The 14,893-nt window shown below is 55.7% G+C and overlaps 1 protein-coding gene across 2 annotated transcripts in view; it reads left to right on the plus strand.

The window, feature by feature from the left end:
* The window catches only part of SCUBE3 (signal peptide, CUB domain and EGF like domain containing 3), a 29,166-nt gene continuing 14,273 nt past the window's right edge, over positions 1–14,893 (plus strand). For both annotated transcript variants that reach the window (XM_014271149.3, XM_074527950.1), the window contains exons 1-5: positions 1–746; positions 8,547–8,669; positions 9,619–9,744; positions 12,693–12,827; positions 13,769–13,894. In XM_014271149.3, the coding sequence (XP_014126624.1) occupies positions 662–746; positions 8,547–8,669; positions 9,619–9,744; positions 12,693–12,827; positions 13,769–13,894 (595 nt within the window). In that variant the 5' untranslated portion in view covers positions 1–661. The remainder of the gene's footprint in view (positions 747–8,546; positions 8,670–9,618; positions 9,745–12,692; positions 12,828–13,768; positions 13,895–14,893) is intronic.

Consider the following 14,893-nt stretch of genomic DNA (forward strand, 5'->3'; position numbering starts at 1 on the left):
TCGCCCATGGTCTCCGCCTGACCTCCCTGCTCCCAGGGAAGCAGTCTCCATGGCTACTGGCCCTTCTCCTCCAGCGCAGACTGTAAATTCCTGCAGGCAAAGCCCAGCCTTGGGGGTGCGAGGGGGGGAGCCGTGAAGGAGTAACCAAAGCCAAATAGAAAGAAAGAAAGAAAGGCTGGGAGAGAGAAAAAGGGCGTTGCTTGGATGGGGCTCTCCTTTCCACTCCCCTTTCCCAGGTCCCCAGCACCAGGGCAAGGCGCCTGCTTCCCCCCTCCAGCACTGCTGCTCCTGCTGCTGCTGCTGCTGCTGCTCTTGCAAAACTGGAATTGGCTGGGATTATTTAAGGGGAAAAAAAAAAAAAAAGGAGGAGAAGGGATCAGAGCAGCCGCCAGAGAGAGGGCGATAGAGTCCACTTTCCTCCAACTGCCCTGGGTCTCCCTCCCTCGCTCTCTCCTCTTCAGCAGCACCAAGAGCCCCAAACTGAACCCAGAGCAGCTTTTTCCATCAGTTCAGCTCCCTTCCCTCCCTCTGTCTCACACACGGCAAGGAGAGAGCCCCTTCCTCCCTTTGATTTCCCTTCGCATGCTCAGCCCCTTGTTTCCTTTAAAGCACTAGAAATCCCCCTTCTTGCCCCCGCTCCTCCCTGCAGACTGGGATTGCCATGGGAGCTTTGCAGATTGCTGGATTTTCCATCCTTTTCTTTCTCCTCCACTCTGGAAGCACGCTGGCGAATAAAGCCAGTCAAGGTAAGAGAAAATCTTCCCTGCTCGAAGGTTTGCTGTTTGATGTGTGGATTGGGCAGCCGGATCTCCTCGTTAGAGCTGGGGTTTGAGTGCAGCCTGGAGAAGGCAGCAGCAGCAACAACAAACAGTGGAGGGGATTTTAAATGTCGCTTGCAGATATTCTTGCCTACTGCCTTGGAACTGGGCTTGGGTTTGTGAACTCTTTAATGAGTTGCGTTCCTTAGACTTTAGTTCTTTGGGTTTGGACTCTTTATCTCAAGGCAGGGGGTGCAGGGGCAGAAAATTAGGGTGGGCGAACAAGTCTGCATCCATCACAGGCGAAATGCGGCTGTTTGGAGAGGCTTGGGGGGCTCTGCTGGTTTTGTGTCTGGGAGATGGGGCAGCAGGGTGGGCTGGGCTGGAGGGCAGGGATGGCAGAGCCCGGAGGCTGCATCTGTGCTCGGGGACTGCACATGGGGCACGGGGGAACCTCAGATGCTGGGCAGCAGGAAAGTTCAGGTAGCTGAGCACAGCTAAGCCTGAAAATGAAGGGAGCTCTTTCCCTATCTCGTGGAAGGAGAGGTATGTCCCATCCTTATCAACTTCGGGCTTTTCTGTTTCCCAGCTCCCGTACTGAGGCAGAGCCTCCCCTTCCCAGACGTACACACGGAGCTTTATGTATGGTCTATCTATACCTTCCCTTTTCTATAGCACCTCTATATTTAGCTCGGATTTTTTCTATAGACGCGCGGGAGCGCGCGGAGCACACACAGCCCTATACATGGTCCCGTTGGCTGCCTCAAAGGGGGTTTTCTCCTTCATTCACCACTATCTGGACAATCTGCCGGGTTTTTTTTCTCTTTTTCTTTGCACGGCGTGCGAGGTTTCTGTGGCTGTGGCAGCTGCAGCGTTTGTGCGGACGGTGAGATTGAGCAGCGTGTGAATGAAATCTCGGAGCGCAGGCTATAATGAAAGATCTCTTGTAGGAGGATTCCAGCCACGCGCATGGTCGCCCCAGCCCTGTCACCGACAAAGTTAGAAGGAATTTCAAGGCTATTGTCTTATCTGGCTCAAAGTGTTTCTAAAACAATGGGCGACTTCTCCGGAGGGCAGCCTGGGCAAGCAGGAGAGATTTTTCCAGGGCAAAGGTTTGGTGAGAAGGCGTCCAGCTTCACATAAAGCTTTATGATTTAGGCACAGAAAGGAATGCTTAGGTTTTTATCCCCCCTCAAATTATCTTGAGTGTATGCATTGCTTTCATTTCTTATCATAATATTTATTTATTAAGGCCTTTTGGTTTCCAGTTCCATTTAAGCCCGAGCCAGAATTGCATTAAAATAGCAAAGTGAAATTCCATCGTGCAGAGACTTGACAGATCCCTTCAGGGAAGGAGAGGGGTGGAGTGGGGGTGGAGAGAGGTGAGCTCAGTGCTGAGCTGGGTTCATTGCCTGGGACAGTGCTGGCTCCTCCAGGGGGGCTCTGCTGGGGAATTGATCCTGGGGCTGCACTTTGGGGGTTCCGTGGGCTGGGCAGGGGGAGCTGAGGTTGGTGTGTGCGGGGCTGCGAGGACTCTGGTGCTGGTGGTCCCTTTTGGGTGAGGCTGAACTCATGGGCATCACTGATGGCAGGTACAACGTGTGCCTTCCCTCAGATCCTGCTGTCTCCTGCGTTTTCTGACTGTCACTGAGCTCTTTGAAGCTGCTCTGTGTGTCTGGGACATGTGGTAGCAGGATATTTCTCAAAAGCATCAGGTGTGCGTAGCAGGTGACACCCCAAGGATGGGGCACACATCACCCCGAAACCTTTGTCCTTTTGAGGGACAGCCACCCTTGCCAGGTGACTGTCACGGGCTGGGAAGGGCTCCTCTCCCGTCTCTCTTTTCTTGGTGGGATAACATTGTGTCATGGGTTGGGCTCGCTGACTCGTTCCTTGTACTGAATTACCCCACAAAGTTTAGTCTGTGGGGAAGGAAGGATTTAGAGAGCTGGCTGCTGGGCCTGCAGGGTGTCTGCCAGTGGACCTGGCTGGCTCTGGAGTCAGCTTAGGGCTAGGGAAGCTTTCAAGAGGAGAGCTGGCAACATAAATCTAAATAACCATAGGGAGGCTCCTGACGCACACTCACATCTGTGCTCCACAGGCCAGGCTGCCCACGTGTTGCTGTGCCCAGCACTCCTCTGGTTTCGGGGAGATAATGTCACTGCCAGTCCCAGGCTCTTGTCTGTCAGTCCATCTCAGCCTTCCAGACAGGAGGCTTTGTCCTGAGCTCCTGCTCTCAGTGGAGCAGTGCCCTTACCTGCTGCCTGCCCGCCTCCGTCCCTCCCTGCATGCTGGCAGGACAGACGGACATGCTCCCAGGGACTGGCAGCTCTGTGCCCTCCTCGGGCAGTGCCAATTCCCTCATCTCTGGGAGCACATCCCAGCATTTACCACTTTGCCTGCAGCTGACTGCACATCCCCTCAGTTGATGCTGCGCCGTGGGGCCAGCAGGGAGAGGCAGCGTCTCCCTGGGGATCCCAGCACCCCGTTGGCATTCCAGCAGCCCAGTTCAGAGTCCTGGCTGGGATGGCAGCCTCAGCCCAGCCCACTGGGCCCTGGGTGGTTGATGGTTGACTCCAGCCCTCCTGGCCCCTGTCCCACATGAGGGGCTGCTGCGCTGCAATGCACCTGCAAACCCTACACACCACCACCGATTATTTTTCTGTATTTTTTTCAAGGAGTCTTAAAATTTTCCAGTTGCAGCGTGGAGATGCTGTTTGGTTCCCCTCCCATTGCAGGCAAACCTCCTCCCCCTTGGCCTCTGCCTTCCTACCTCTCCAGCATTCACAGTGTGTGACTGTTGTGCCTGTCCCCTCCACCCCGCTGAAATATGAAATGTAAAACTGTAAACATTTCACATGCACAGTTCAAAGGAGATCTTTGACTGAGGACGTCTAACATGCCTGTACTGAGATTAAAAAAGGGGAGGGGGTGGGTAGGAAGGAGGGAAGAAGAGTTTTTTTGTAACTGCCAACTGGAGTATAAATATTCAGACACCTTGAGTCTTCCAGTGCCGATGTATTGCTCTCTCCAAACTGCTCAGGAGTTTGGGGGTTCTTATCTTTTATTTTTATATAGATTCTTTTTTTCCTTTGCAGACAGCCACACCAGAGTACTTTAGGAAAATAATATGCATGATTGACCTTAGCCTTCACTTTCAAAATTCTAAGTGCCCTGAGAGGCTTTAGGAGAAGCCCGGGATGGCAGATAAAGTTTGCTCTGTCTGGCAGCCCTGGAGGATGCCTGGCTGTGTTTTGGAGAGGCTGTGTCCCCGCTGGAGATCTTGAGATTGTTGCTCCCGGAGCAAAAAACAAACACATTTCTTAAGGCAAGGCCGGGTCAGTCCAATAAGCCAAAGGAACAACAACAGCAGTGACAATTCCATGGGGAGATGAGCAGGCTGCTGGTGTGGGGCACCAAACCCTCTGTGGGGTTTGATGGAATTGGGCTGAAGTGACCAGGGCTGGCACAAGGAGGTGGATGGAGCATTTCCTACCCAGGGAATGGTGGGGAATCCATCAGGATGACCTGGGCTGCTGCAGAGGATGGACAGCTCAGGACCCTGCCCTCAAGGGAGTGGGAAACATAAGTGAGTGGGATAAAAAAGCCCTTTTCTGCGTCATTAACAGCTTTGGGGAAGCACAACCCATGGTGGGGGTTATAGGGCAGGGTCTGGGCATTGAACAGGAGGGTCCCAGGCTGGGAATGGCCCCAGGTCCTCTCTCTGACTTGTGGTTCCTCCTCCTGTACTCCATCATTGCACAGGGCCGAGTGCTGGGGCTGCACCTCCTGTGCCCCACCTGCTTTTGGGAAAGCTGGGTGGATATGCAAGGTACAGGGCTGGTCTGGGGGTCTCCACTGCACGGTGAGATGCAGACACCCCCTCTGAGCATCCTGAGCACAGCTACCTGCCCAGTGCCCACTGGCACCCCGTCCTGGCAGCAGGGCATCACCCAGCACCCGAGCCAGCATCTCTGAGCGCAGGTGACACTTCTTTAGCCAGTTTACAGAAAGCTGCCCTGCAGAGCATCCTGCTCCCCTCTCCTGGCCCAAATCCCCTCCCAGGGGCTGCCACTGCCCGTGGCCGTGCCCTGAGCCTGTGGTGCAGCACGAGTCACCCCTGCAGGCTCCCTGGACGAACAAATGATTAATAAACTGCACCACAGTGTCTGAGGTGGTTATTAATACCCTGGTAAAAGGAGCTACTGAAGTTATAAAGCTTTAATTTGGCATTAAGGCCGAGTGGAAACTCCGCATGTCTGCCAACAGCTACACACACATCCCCATACAGACAGGCTGTTAATATATATGCCTATATAAAAACAAAGAATAAAATTAATTTGTAGAAAAAGCTGAAGCACTTGTAGGAGAGGGGGAAAAGGATGGTGGGTTTGTTTGTTTAGGATTTTTCAGGCCAATTTTTGCTGTCCTGTCTCACCCCCCTCCTCAAATTTATTAGGACTTTTTAGCCTAGGGCTAAAACCATCTTTTATTATTATTATTTTTTTTAAACAAAATAAGGAAGTGAGGAAAGAGCCTCAATCCAGGCTCTAAAATGTACGAGCTGTGCAGGGCACAGGGGGCTCTGCCGTGCCTCCCCTGGGTCAGAGCCCTCGGGGGTCCCGGGGAGGTGGCGGTCCCCCCGCTTTTGGCACGCCCGAAATGGCAGTGGCGTTGAAACCGTCTGCCTGCGCTGCCTTTGAAATGGAGAATAAAGCTGCAGCTGGAGCGGAACGGGGCCCAACAGCCAGCGCTGGAAAATCCCACCCACAACGGAATAAAAAACACGGCCCGAGGCGCGGGGCGAGCGCCGCAACCTCCTGCCCTTGGCGCAGCCCGGGCGGGCAGTGCCAGGGATGCTGTGCCCTCCGAGGAGCCCTGCCCGGCCCCAGCGAGGTGGGGCTGTGATTCCCGGCCACACTCAGCATCTCCATCCCAACCAAATTCCTGCCCGCGTGCAGAATTCCCCGTGCCGGGCGTTTGGGGCATGGTGTGTCCATCTGCAGTGCCCGCTTTGGGCTCGTTTCAGATGCTTTAGGGTGAAAATCATGCCAAAATTTTGGTTGTTTGTGGAAGGGAGAAATGGAGGAGCTGTAGAGGTACAGGTTTGGCAAACTCTCCAAAAAACCCACCTGGGTTTGGGACTTTGAATGGAGCAGCTGCTCTGGAGCAGGGGGACAAGCAGGGCACACCCCGGGGAGGAGCTGCTGAGAGCAAATAGGAGCATCAGTAAGGATTTATTATTTAATTTTTTTTTTTTTTAATCTTCACTTGTCTTGGAGATGAACCCTCTCACATGGTGGCAGCAACTCAGAGCACCTGCACCAGTGAGGCCACAGGCAGCTTTTTGGATGCAGAGAATTCTCCTGCAGGAAAAACGGGCTGGCCTGAGAGAAAACCTTCCCTTTCATGGGAAAATGCTGCTTGTGCTGACAAAAATGCTAAAAACTGCGTTTTTCAGGAGGTTTTACTTTAATTCACTACATCATTTCTGAAGGATACTGAACAGCCAAAATTTCAGCTTTCTAAAATTGGGATCTTTGCCAATCCCGGGATGGCTCCTGGAGTGCCCGGGAGGGTATTTATTCACTCTTCCCACAAACACACTTTTTTGGCTTTTTCTTTTTTTTCTTTTTTTTTTTAGAATCCTGTAACCTTTCAGAATGACTCTAGCTTTGGAAAAATTACAGTGGAAAACTGATAATGTTTTCTTTTGTACTTTTGCTACTGTGTAATCTTTCCAAAGTTAGACAACTTTTGAAGTTACAGAATAAGAAAAAAGATAGGAAAAAAAGGATGCTCTACATGTGTGAGTGGGAGAGGGCCAGAGGTGCATTCAGTGCCTCATGCCTGTTGTCCGTGGTCTTGAGTTTGAGAGTGCAGAAGGAAAAATAAATAGGAAATAAAATTCCCCCAAAAGTGAGATTCCTGGCAAAAGGCTGGGAAAGTTTCAATGATGTGATTTATGCCTGGTGGATGCTTCATGTTCTGAGTGTTTTTAGGGAAAGGAGATGGGGTTTGATGGATGGTCTGAACTGTTTGGGTGCTGGTTCCCACCCAGGGTGTGCCAGGCTGGGTGCCCGGGGTGCCAGACCCGACAACTCACCCTGGCACCATGACTCGAAGCATCACAATTGATTTATAACTTTGGGGGAACACCTGAAGGGGAGCTCCCAACCATGCAGGGCCAGAACCAGGATCTGCAGACTCAGGAAGCCTTTGGGTCAGCATCAGCTTTGCTGCTGCTGAGTTCCCATGCCCACATCGCCCTGCTCCAGTGCCAAACCTCCCAATGCCCCTCTGGGAGCCCAGGGAGGGATGCAGGAGCCTGAGGCGAAGTCACTGGGATGCTGAACAGCCCCCAAAGGGACAAGTGGTCCTTGGGTGCCCTGGCACAGGCAGGGGTTGATGCTGGGTGCTGGCACAGTGGCACCATGCCCAGTGCCATGGCTGCTGTAGGTGCCAGCCTGGAGCAAGGGCTCTGGTCCCCGTGCAATCCCTGCATCGTCCCCACCGTGGTGGGTCAGCCTCCAGCCGGTGATTAATGGCCCAAGGGAGGCCGTGGTGGCCGCGGGCCATGGCTAATGTCAAATAACAAATATGAATGCGGGCTGTAAATATTTATACAATGCGCAGGCACGTGCCGCCTCCCCGATGCGGAGACAAAGCTCCGCTCCTCCCGGCCGGCCGGGTGAGTCACATCCCCAGAGTCAGTCACATCTCATCTCCAGAGTCAGTCACATCCCCAGAGTCAGTCACATCCCCAGAGTCAGTCACATCTCCAGAGTCAGTCACATCTCATCTCCCAGAGTCAGGGACTCTCAGGTCCCCCTTCCCCAGTGAGAAGCTTCCTAGAGGTGGAGGAAAATCCTCGCAGGAGCAGAGCTGGTGCTCCCCACGTGGAGCTGGAGCCTGGGCTGCTCTGGGAGCCCTGCCCATACCTGTGGGGCTGTGGGTGATGCTCAGCCCCATGTGACCCTCCGCACCTGATCTGCAGGCATTGGCAGCCACGGAGGGGATGTGCCCGCTTCAGGGCACCACATCTCCCTGACTGCCAGGGCACTGAGAGCCAGCTGAACAGCCTTTTGCTCACAAAACTCCACTCCTTGTGCTTGAGGCTTCTCCATTTCCCAAACACCATTAAAACCTCCACTCCCACGGCCTCCTGTCACAGCAAACCCTTGGGCATTGCTGCCTGAGGCCATTGCCAGCACATGGAGCTCTGGATGTGATGTCCTGGGTACCACAGCACTGCATCCCAGAGAGGGGGTTGAGGGGAAAAGGGGGATGGGGACGATGCAAATTTTGTCCATGTCCCCACAGAAGCCTTGATGTTTTTCCCAGTTCTCCCTCCTGCTTCTCACTCCTGGCTCCCAGGTTTATTTAGTGTGGGCCCTGCTAATTCGTGCACATTCCTTGGCGCCTAAGAATAGAAAGTGATGACGATTATTTGGGTGCCTGGTCGGCTCAGGAAACAGCTAATTGGAGACAGAGACTTTTACCTCTGCCTGGGCTGGCTCCAGCCTGGACTGGGAGTGCTGGAGCAGCATTTCCTATCATCAGGCACATGAAAGGGCCAGGGAGTCTCAGGGTGACGTGTCCGAGAGGAGACACAGGTTGTGCTGTTTGGGAGGGGACCCAGTGATTCACCATGTCCAGAGCCCATCCTCAGGGCTGCTTGGGGAGCCAGAGGCTGCTGGGATCCATCACCTGGGGTGGTGGCTCCCGTGGGGACACGGATGGAGGTCCTGGGCTCTCCCCTTTGCTCCCTCACGTGTTCTCTTGCAGATGTTGACGAGTGCGTGGAGGGCACTGACAGCTGCCACATCGATGCCATCTGCCAGAACACCCCCAAGTCCTACAAGTGCATCTGCAAGTCCGGCTACACCGGGGATGGGAAGCACTGCAAAGGTAGGGACACAGCACTGGCAGGGCCAGAGTCCTGCTGAGTGACAGCCCCAGCACGTCAGAGGCCACCAGTGGCTCATCAACCCATGCAAAAAAGCCACTTGTTCACCCTGGCCCATTTCAAACCTTTTATTCCCTTTTTCTGCCCCAAACTCCTGTCCTGTTGACAGTGCATGGGGACAGAGAGGACTCTGAGTGTCCTTGCTGGTGATGGTGGCAGCCATTGTCCTGATATGGTTGGGGCTGCCCATGAAAGGTCACATGGAGCTTGTTTTAAACAAAGCTGGGCTTATTTTCTTGCAGGATTTCTGACCCTGAGGCTGCAGAACTGTGTTAGCAGCTAAAATACAAACTTAAAAATAAGACATAGAAACAGAGATATAAATGGTGTAGAAATCAATTTAGATGTAGATATAGGTGTAAATCTAGATGTTGATATAGGCATAGACATATATCTATATATAAAAACAACTGAATAGGGAATGGAAAGAAAATGGGGTCCTTGGGGCAGCAGCAGCAGGAAAGCAGGATTGGGGCAGGGGAAAATTCCCAGCTGGGAGCAGGTTCAGGGTCAGGATGGGCCGAGTACAAATAGCAGAGGGATTAAAGCGCTCCAGGCACTGCAGGGCTTTGCCATGGAGACGGGGCTGTTCTGGCAGCACCCTGGGAAATCCCAGGAGGTTCCCAGCACTCTGCACCAGGCTAAAGCTGTGGGACACTGGGCTAGCTGGGCTCCAGCATCCACGCTGGGGAGAATGGGGATGACTGTAGGCTCTGGAGGGATGCTGCAGGTGATAATGGAGCTGAGGACCTGCTGGAATAGGCAGAGACAGCAGAACACCCCGGGGCACATTACCAGCTGGGTGGCAAAGATGCTGGAGAAGGGGAGCAGCACCCATGGTGGGCAGCACTCGGGGCAGCCCTGCAGCTCTCCCACCCTTCTCCCCTGCAGATGTTGACGAGTGTGAGCGGGAGGACAACGCTGGCTGCGTGCACGAGTGCGTCAACATCCCCGGCAACTACCGCTGCACCTGCTACGACGGCTTCCGCCTGGCACACGACGGCCACAACTGCCTGGGTGAGGGATGGCGGTGCCCTGCAGCTCCTCAGCTGCTCCAGCACCTTGGGGCTGACCTGCCGGCTTTCCTTGCTGGGCACTTCCCAGCACTCAGCACCCCCAGATGTGCTGTAGAGCCATGGAATGTGGTGACACTCCCAGGGCACACCTGTGCTGGGGGCAGGATTGCTCCCGGTTACATCACGGTGATGCCAGGGGAGGATGCTCCATGCTGGCAGGAAAACTCACTCTGTGGGTCCATCTGGGAGGGCTGGGCAGAGGCAGAGAGTGCTGTAGAGCCGTGGAACCGTGGTGGCACTCCCAGGGCACACAGGCATGTCCTGTGCTGGGGACAGGATTGCTCCCCGTTACATCGGGGTGAGCATCCTCCCTTGGCATCCGTGCTGGGAGAAAAACTCACTCTGTGGGTCCATCTGGGAGAGTTGTGTTTGGAGTTGCTGGGGTGAGGCGCAGGCTCCCCACAGCCTCACCCTGCTGCAGCCAGCAGCCAGGCCAGCAGCTCTGTGCCGCTGCCGAGGGCAGCACCAGCTCACCCGGGCCCTGCCGCTCGCTCCGCTCGTGCTCGGGGTCAGCCCTGCACCTGCCAAAATAGATGAGTTAATAGCAAATACGGTGGGGATGGGAACCAGCGGAGGGACTGGGTAAATAATCCCCGGGCCAAGACAAACCCGGCATCTGCCTACGGAGCGGCCGCGCATCCTCCCCGCCACTTCCCACCGCCCCGAGCTCCATCCGGCCGCGGCCGGGCCAAAGCTCCCGTCAGAGCCCCGGGGCCCATCGAGCTGCCCGCGCCCGGCCCCGCTTCCTCCCGCGGCATCCGCGGTGCGAGCTCCGGGGCTCCGGGCACCGCCTCCCCGCTGCCTGCTGCTCGTGCTGTTTTCCAATTAGTGTCTGCAGAGGGGTCATTAATGAGCTCATCACTGGGAGGAGGAGGAGGGGGAAGGGATTATGGACACATACGCTTTGCATTAAGCGCCATCACCGGGATCTTTGCAGCCTCCTCGGGGAGGGGGGAGATTTACACAGCTGGGAGGAGGCGCGGGCGGGCGGGCGGCTGGCTCTGCCTTCCTCTCCTGGGGGAGGATGAGCCCGGGAAGAAGAAAGGAAAGCTGGACGTCATGTGTTTACAGAGTTGGGTGGGAGGGGATGGAGGTGGCTGGGGAGCAGCCGGCCAGGCGGGGATCTGGGGGCAGCACGCTGGCTCCCGCCTTGAGCCCTTCCTTAGCTCATCCCAGCATCTCATCTCTGACCCCGACCAGCTTTGCCCAACCTGTCTGCATCCCCTTTTAGTCAAAAGAAAGAGAAGCAGAGCAAAGCAGCGTGTTGTGCCCGGGCTTTGCCTGTGCCATGGGCAGGAGCTGAGCTGGAGAGGGGTCAGGGTATGTGCCCACCAGAGTCCACAGGCCCCTCCATTGCCCATCCTGGGCGACCTTTTGAACCAGGACAGGAATTCAAGCCCCCGTCCTGACACAGGCCCTGCTGGCTTCTGCCCATCTCTGTTGCCTTTAATAAAACAGGTATTAGGGAAGTGGAGTCTCATTTCAGCCATTGGGTTTGAACGGCTGCCTCCTCATTTTTGAGCAGAGCTGGAAGGAGAAGTTGCAAGACATTAAGCCCTTGTTCTAAGCAGGGGGATTTCAGGAGGGTTATTGGCATCTGCAGGACATAGCTATGAGCACTGGGGGAAGCCATGAGCTCCCTGCCATGCAGAGGATGTCCCTGCATGCCTGGCTGCAGCCCAGGTGTCAGCCCTCGCTGCCCTGTGGGTCAGGGGGTGTTTTCAACCCTTCCTTTCCAAGACAGCAACTTTGTGGGGTGTTCCTGGGCTCTGCTGCCTGGTCACTTCCAGCTAGAGCTGCAGCCCTGCTTTGGCAATTCTGAGCGAACCCTCAGGGCTTGCCCGGGGCTGGGACACAGTGCGAGGCACCCACACTGCTCAGGCATCCATCTGTCCATCTGTTTAGCCCAGAAGCAAAGGCTTTGGGTGTGCTGTGCTGTTTGGGGAGGGGGCTTTGCTGGCAGCCCCCGGTGCGTGCCGTGGCTCAGCCGTGGTTCCGGTGGGCTCAGTTTTCCCCTCAGCCCTGGCTGTGCCACGCTCGGGTTCACAGGAGGTTTTCTTTGGCACGGGGCCCCTCGCTCCCAGCCTGACACCATCACCCAGCCCCGGGCAGAGGGGGCAAGGGGCGGCCATGGCACAGATTTATCTTTGCCAAGCCTGGCATCCCGGTTGTTCTGGCGCCTCAGGGCACTGGTGAGCTCAGCTTGCGCCACTGTCCCCAGAAAGCCTCTGGAGAGAGCAATGGGCAGTTACTGTTCATTAAACGCAGGTTTTGCAGGAGCAGCCCGGGGCGAGGGCATTGCTGCTGCCACGGGGCCACGTCCCAGCGCTTGCAGCCTCGGCTTGTTAAACCAAACCAGGTGTGAGGGCAGAGCAGGGGATGTGAGTCTCCTTACAAGTAATTATCCCTGCTCTGGGCTAAGGTTTCCCAGCTCCTCCTAATGAAGTGCAGGCATCCCCAGCTGGCAGCAGGCTCTGAGGGGCTGGGAGCAGGGGCTGGCTGCAGCCAGCATTCTGGAGGAGCGTCCTGGGTGCTTTGGGATTTCTGGGACGAGGGAAAGCCCTTTCTCTGTGGTCGGGTGTTCCCTTTGGTAAAATGAGGCCATCACTCAGGGAAGCTGTAAGATCCCTGCAGCCACTCCTGCTGTGCTTTGCCTTCATCCCCTGCCCTGTCCAGCTGGGGGGAAGCAGGAGCTGCCCAGCAGATCTGTGCCCATGCCCTTGCTGTGCCAGGGAGCTGTGCCACCCGGTGGCCATGCCCTCGGTGTGCCAGGGAGCTGTGCCACCCGGTGCCCATGCCCTTGCTGTGCTAGGGAGCTGTGCCACCCGGTGCCCATGCCCTTGCTGTGCCAGGGAGCTGGGCTCACCCCCTGCCCTCTTCCCTCTGCAGACCTGGACGAGTGCTCGGAGGGCAACGGCGGCTGCCAGCAGACCTGTGTCAACATGATGGGCAGCTACGAGTGCTTCTGCAGGGAGGGCTTCTTCCTCAGTGACAACCAGCACACCTGCATCCAGCGCCCTGAAGGTCAGTGCTCAGCCCCTCCACGCCCTGGGCCACCCTCTGTCCCTGCCTTGATCAGGCAGGTCTGTCCTCTGTCACCTCTGGCCACTCCTGCCTGGGTTTAGGTGCTGCTGCTTGGGCTCTTGGTGTGGCAGGTTTGAAAGGGAATCTGTGGTAGGAATGTTGGGAGAGGTGGTAAATGTCCTGCAGCAAAACCCTCACAGGTTCCTTGTCCAGGTACAGCAATACTGAGCTGGGGACATTAATCCCATGCCCAGAGGAATTTGCTGATAAATAGAAGGACCTGGAAATCCTCACACCACCTTGAGACACATCTTCCCCTGCCAGTTCTTGCACAGCACCGAGCCCTTCCTCTCTATATCAACTCTAAATTGTTGCCATCTGGAGCAACCTCTTAGCCAAAATAGGAGGAAATGAGAGATTTTTGTGTCTCTGCTGATTTTTATCTCTGCTGCTTGGCAAAGCCAGCTGAGTGTTTTTGCTTTCCTCCTTCCCCCTTCCCAGCTGTGTTGGTCACTCCCCAGGAATCCCACCCTGCCCAGGACAGCTGAGCAGCTGCAGTGGCATTCCTGTGTCCCCATCCCTTGTGTGTGCCAGGATGAGCTGGCTGCTCCTTCCTGCTGGTGCCACTCTGGTGGGCCCTGCTGGGGACAGGGGTGCAGGTGCTGGGTCTGGAGCTCAGTGGGGTTTAAAGCCACTGAGAGATGTGGGAGCAGGGTCTCACCCAAGGTGGGAGGCAATCAAAGGCTGAAGGCTTCCAGGTGGTTTTGTCCACCTTCCCAAGCAGCTCTGTGCCAGGAGCTGGCCAGGGTTATCCTGTCCCCACAAGGTTTCCCCTCATTGCCATCAACTCCCCGTCCCATCCCACCTCAGATGTCCCTCTGCCACTGCTGCCCAGTGCCAGCAGCTTTTGGAGCATTTCTCTGCCTCCGTTTCTCTTTTAGAAGGCATGAACTGCATGAACAAGAACCATGGCTGTGCCCACATCTGCCGGGAGACCCCCAAAGGGGGCATCGCCTGCGAGTGCCGCCCCGGCTTCGAGCTCACCAAGAACCAGCGGGACTGCAAACGTAAGGAGCACCCCAGGGCTGGGGGTTCACCCTCCCAGGGACCCCCCAACCCTGTGCCCATGGCACACACACCTCCTGCCCCTGCAGCAAAGCCCTGACCCCTGGTAGCTGTTGGTTCATTGAGCCTGAAGCTCAGCACGCTCAGCTCTGCCTCTGCTGCCCTTACAGACAAAGCTTCTGGCAGCCCCCTTTTCTCTGGGATGTTGTGTCCTTACATGACCAGGCTGAAAGGGCAGTTCAGGGGGGTCCCAGAGGCTCAGCATCCCCTGTTCTTGTCCCAGTGTTTCACTTTCCAAAGGGGGGGTGAACAAGGAGAGTGTAGTTGGCATGTGAGGAGTGCAGGAATCCTCTCCCTGGGGCTTGTGGTGCTCTCAGCCTGTCTGATCTCCTGCCAGCATCCCACTGGCAGTGCCAGGGTTATTAAATAGATATGTGTGTGTTTATGCAATTATTTTTATTTTGTTTCTCATTTGCTGCGTGCAGCAAATGTGTAAAATCGCTGATGAAATGAAGGCTTAATCCTAAACGAAATGAACAGCACACCTTGCCCCCTGGGGAGGGCTGGCAGGGATTCCCAAAAGCTCCTGTGTCATTCCAAAGCTCAGGAAAGTTCCATCCCTTCCCTGCAGCACTGGATTCAGGGTCCACCAGACCACCAGTCCCCTTTGCTTGGACTGCACTGGTGGCATTTAGCAGGTATGCAGAGGGAAGATATAAGAAACCACAAAACAGCTTGGATGTGCTAAGATCCCACAGGGAAAGTGAAGGGCTGTAGGAATTATCTGTGAGGGAAGGAGGGAGGAAGGAAGGGAAGGAGGGAGGGGAGTCTCTGAGGGTATGGATGAGGTGTTTCCAAGCCAGCTTTATGTGCTACATGTGGATGGTAGGCAGGGAAGAGGAGCTGGGGCCATGGAGACAGGGAAGGACAGGGAAGAGGAGCTGGGGCTGTGGTGACAAGGAGGAGGATCTGGGGCCATGGTGACACTGGTGCTTTGCTCC

The sequence above is a fragment of the Zonotrichia albicollis genome, chromosome 28 (genome assembly GCF_047830755.1).
Source record: "Zonotrichia albicollis isolate bZonAlb1 chromosome 28, bZonAlb1.hap1, whole genome shotgun sequence".
Classification (NCBI taxonomy): domain Eukaryota; kingdom Metazoa; phylum Chordata; class Aves; order Passeriformes; family Passerellidae; genus Zonotrichia; species Zonotrichia albicollis.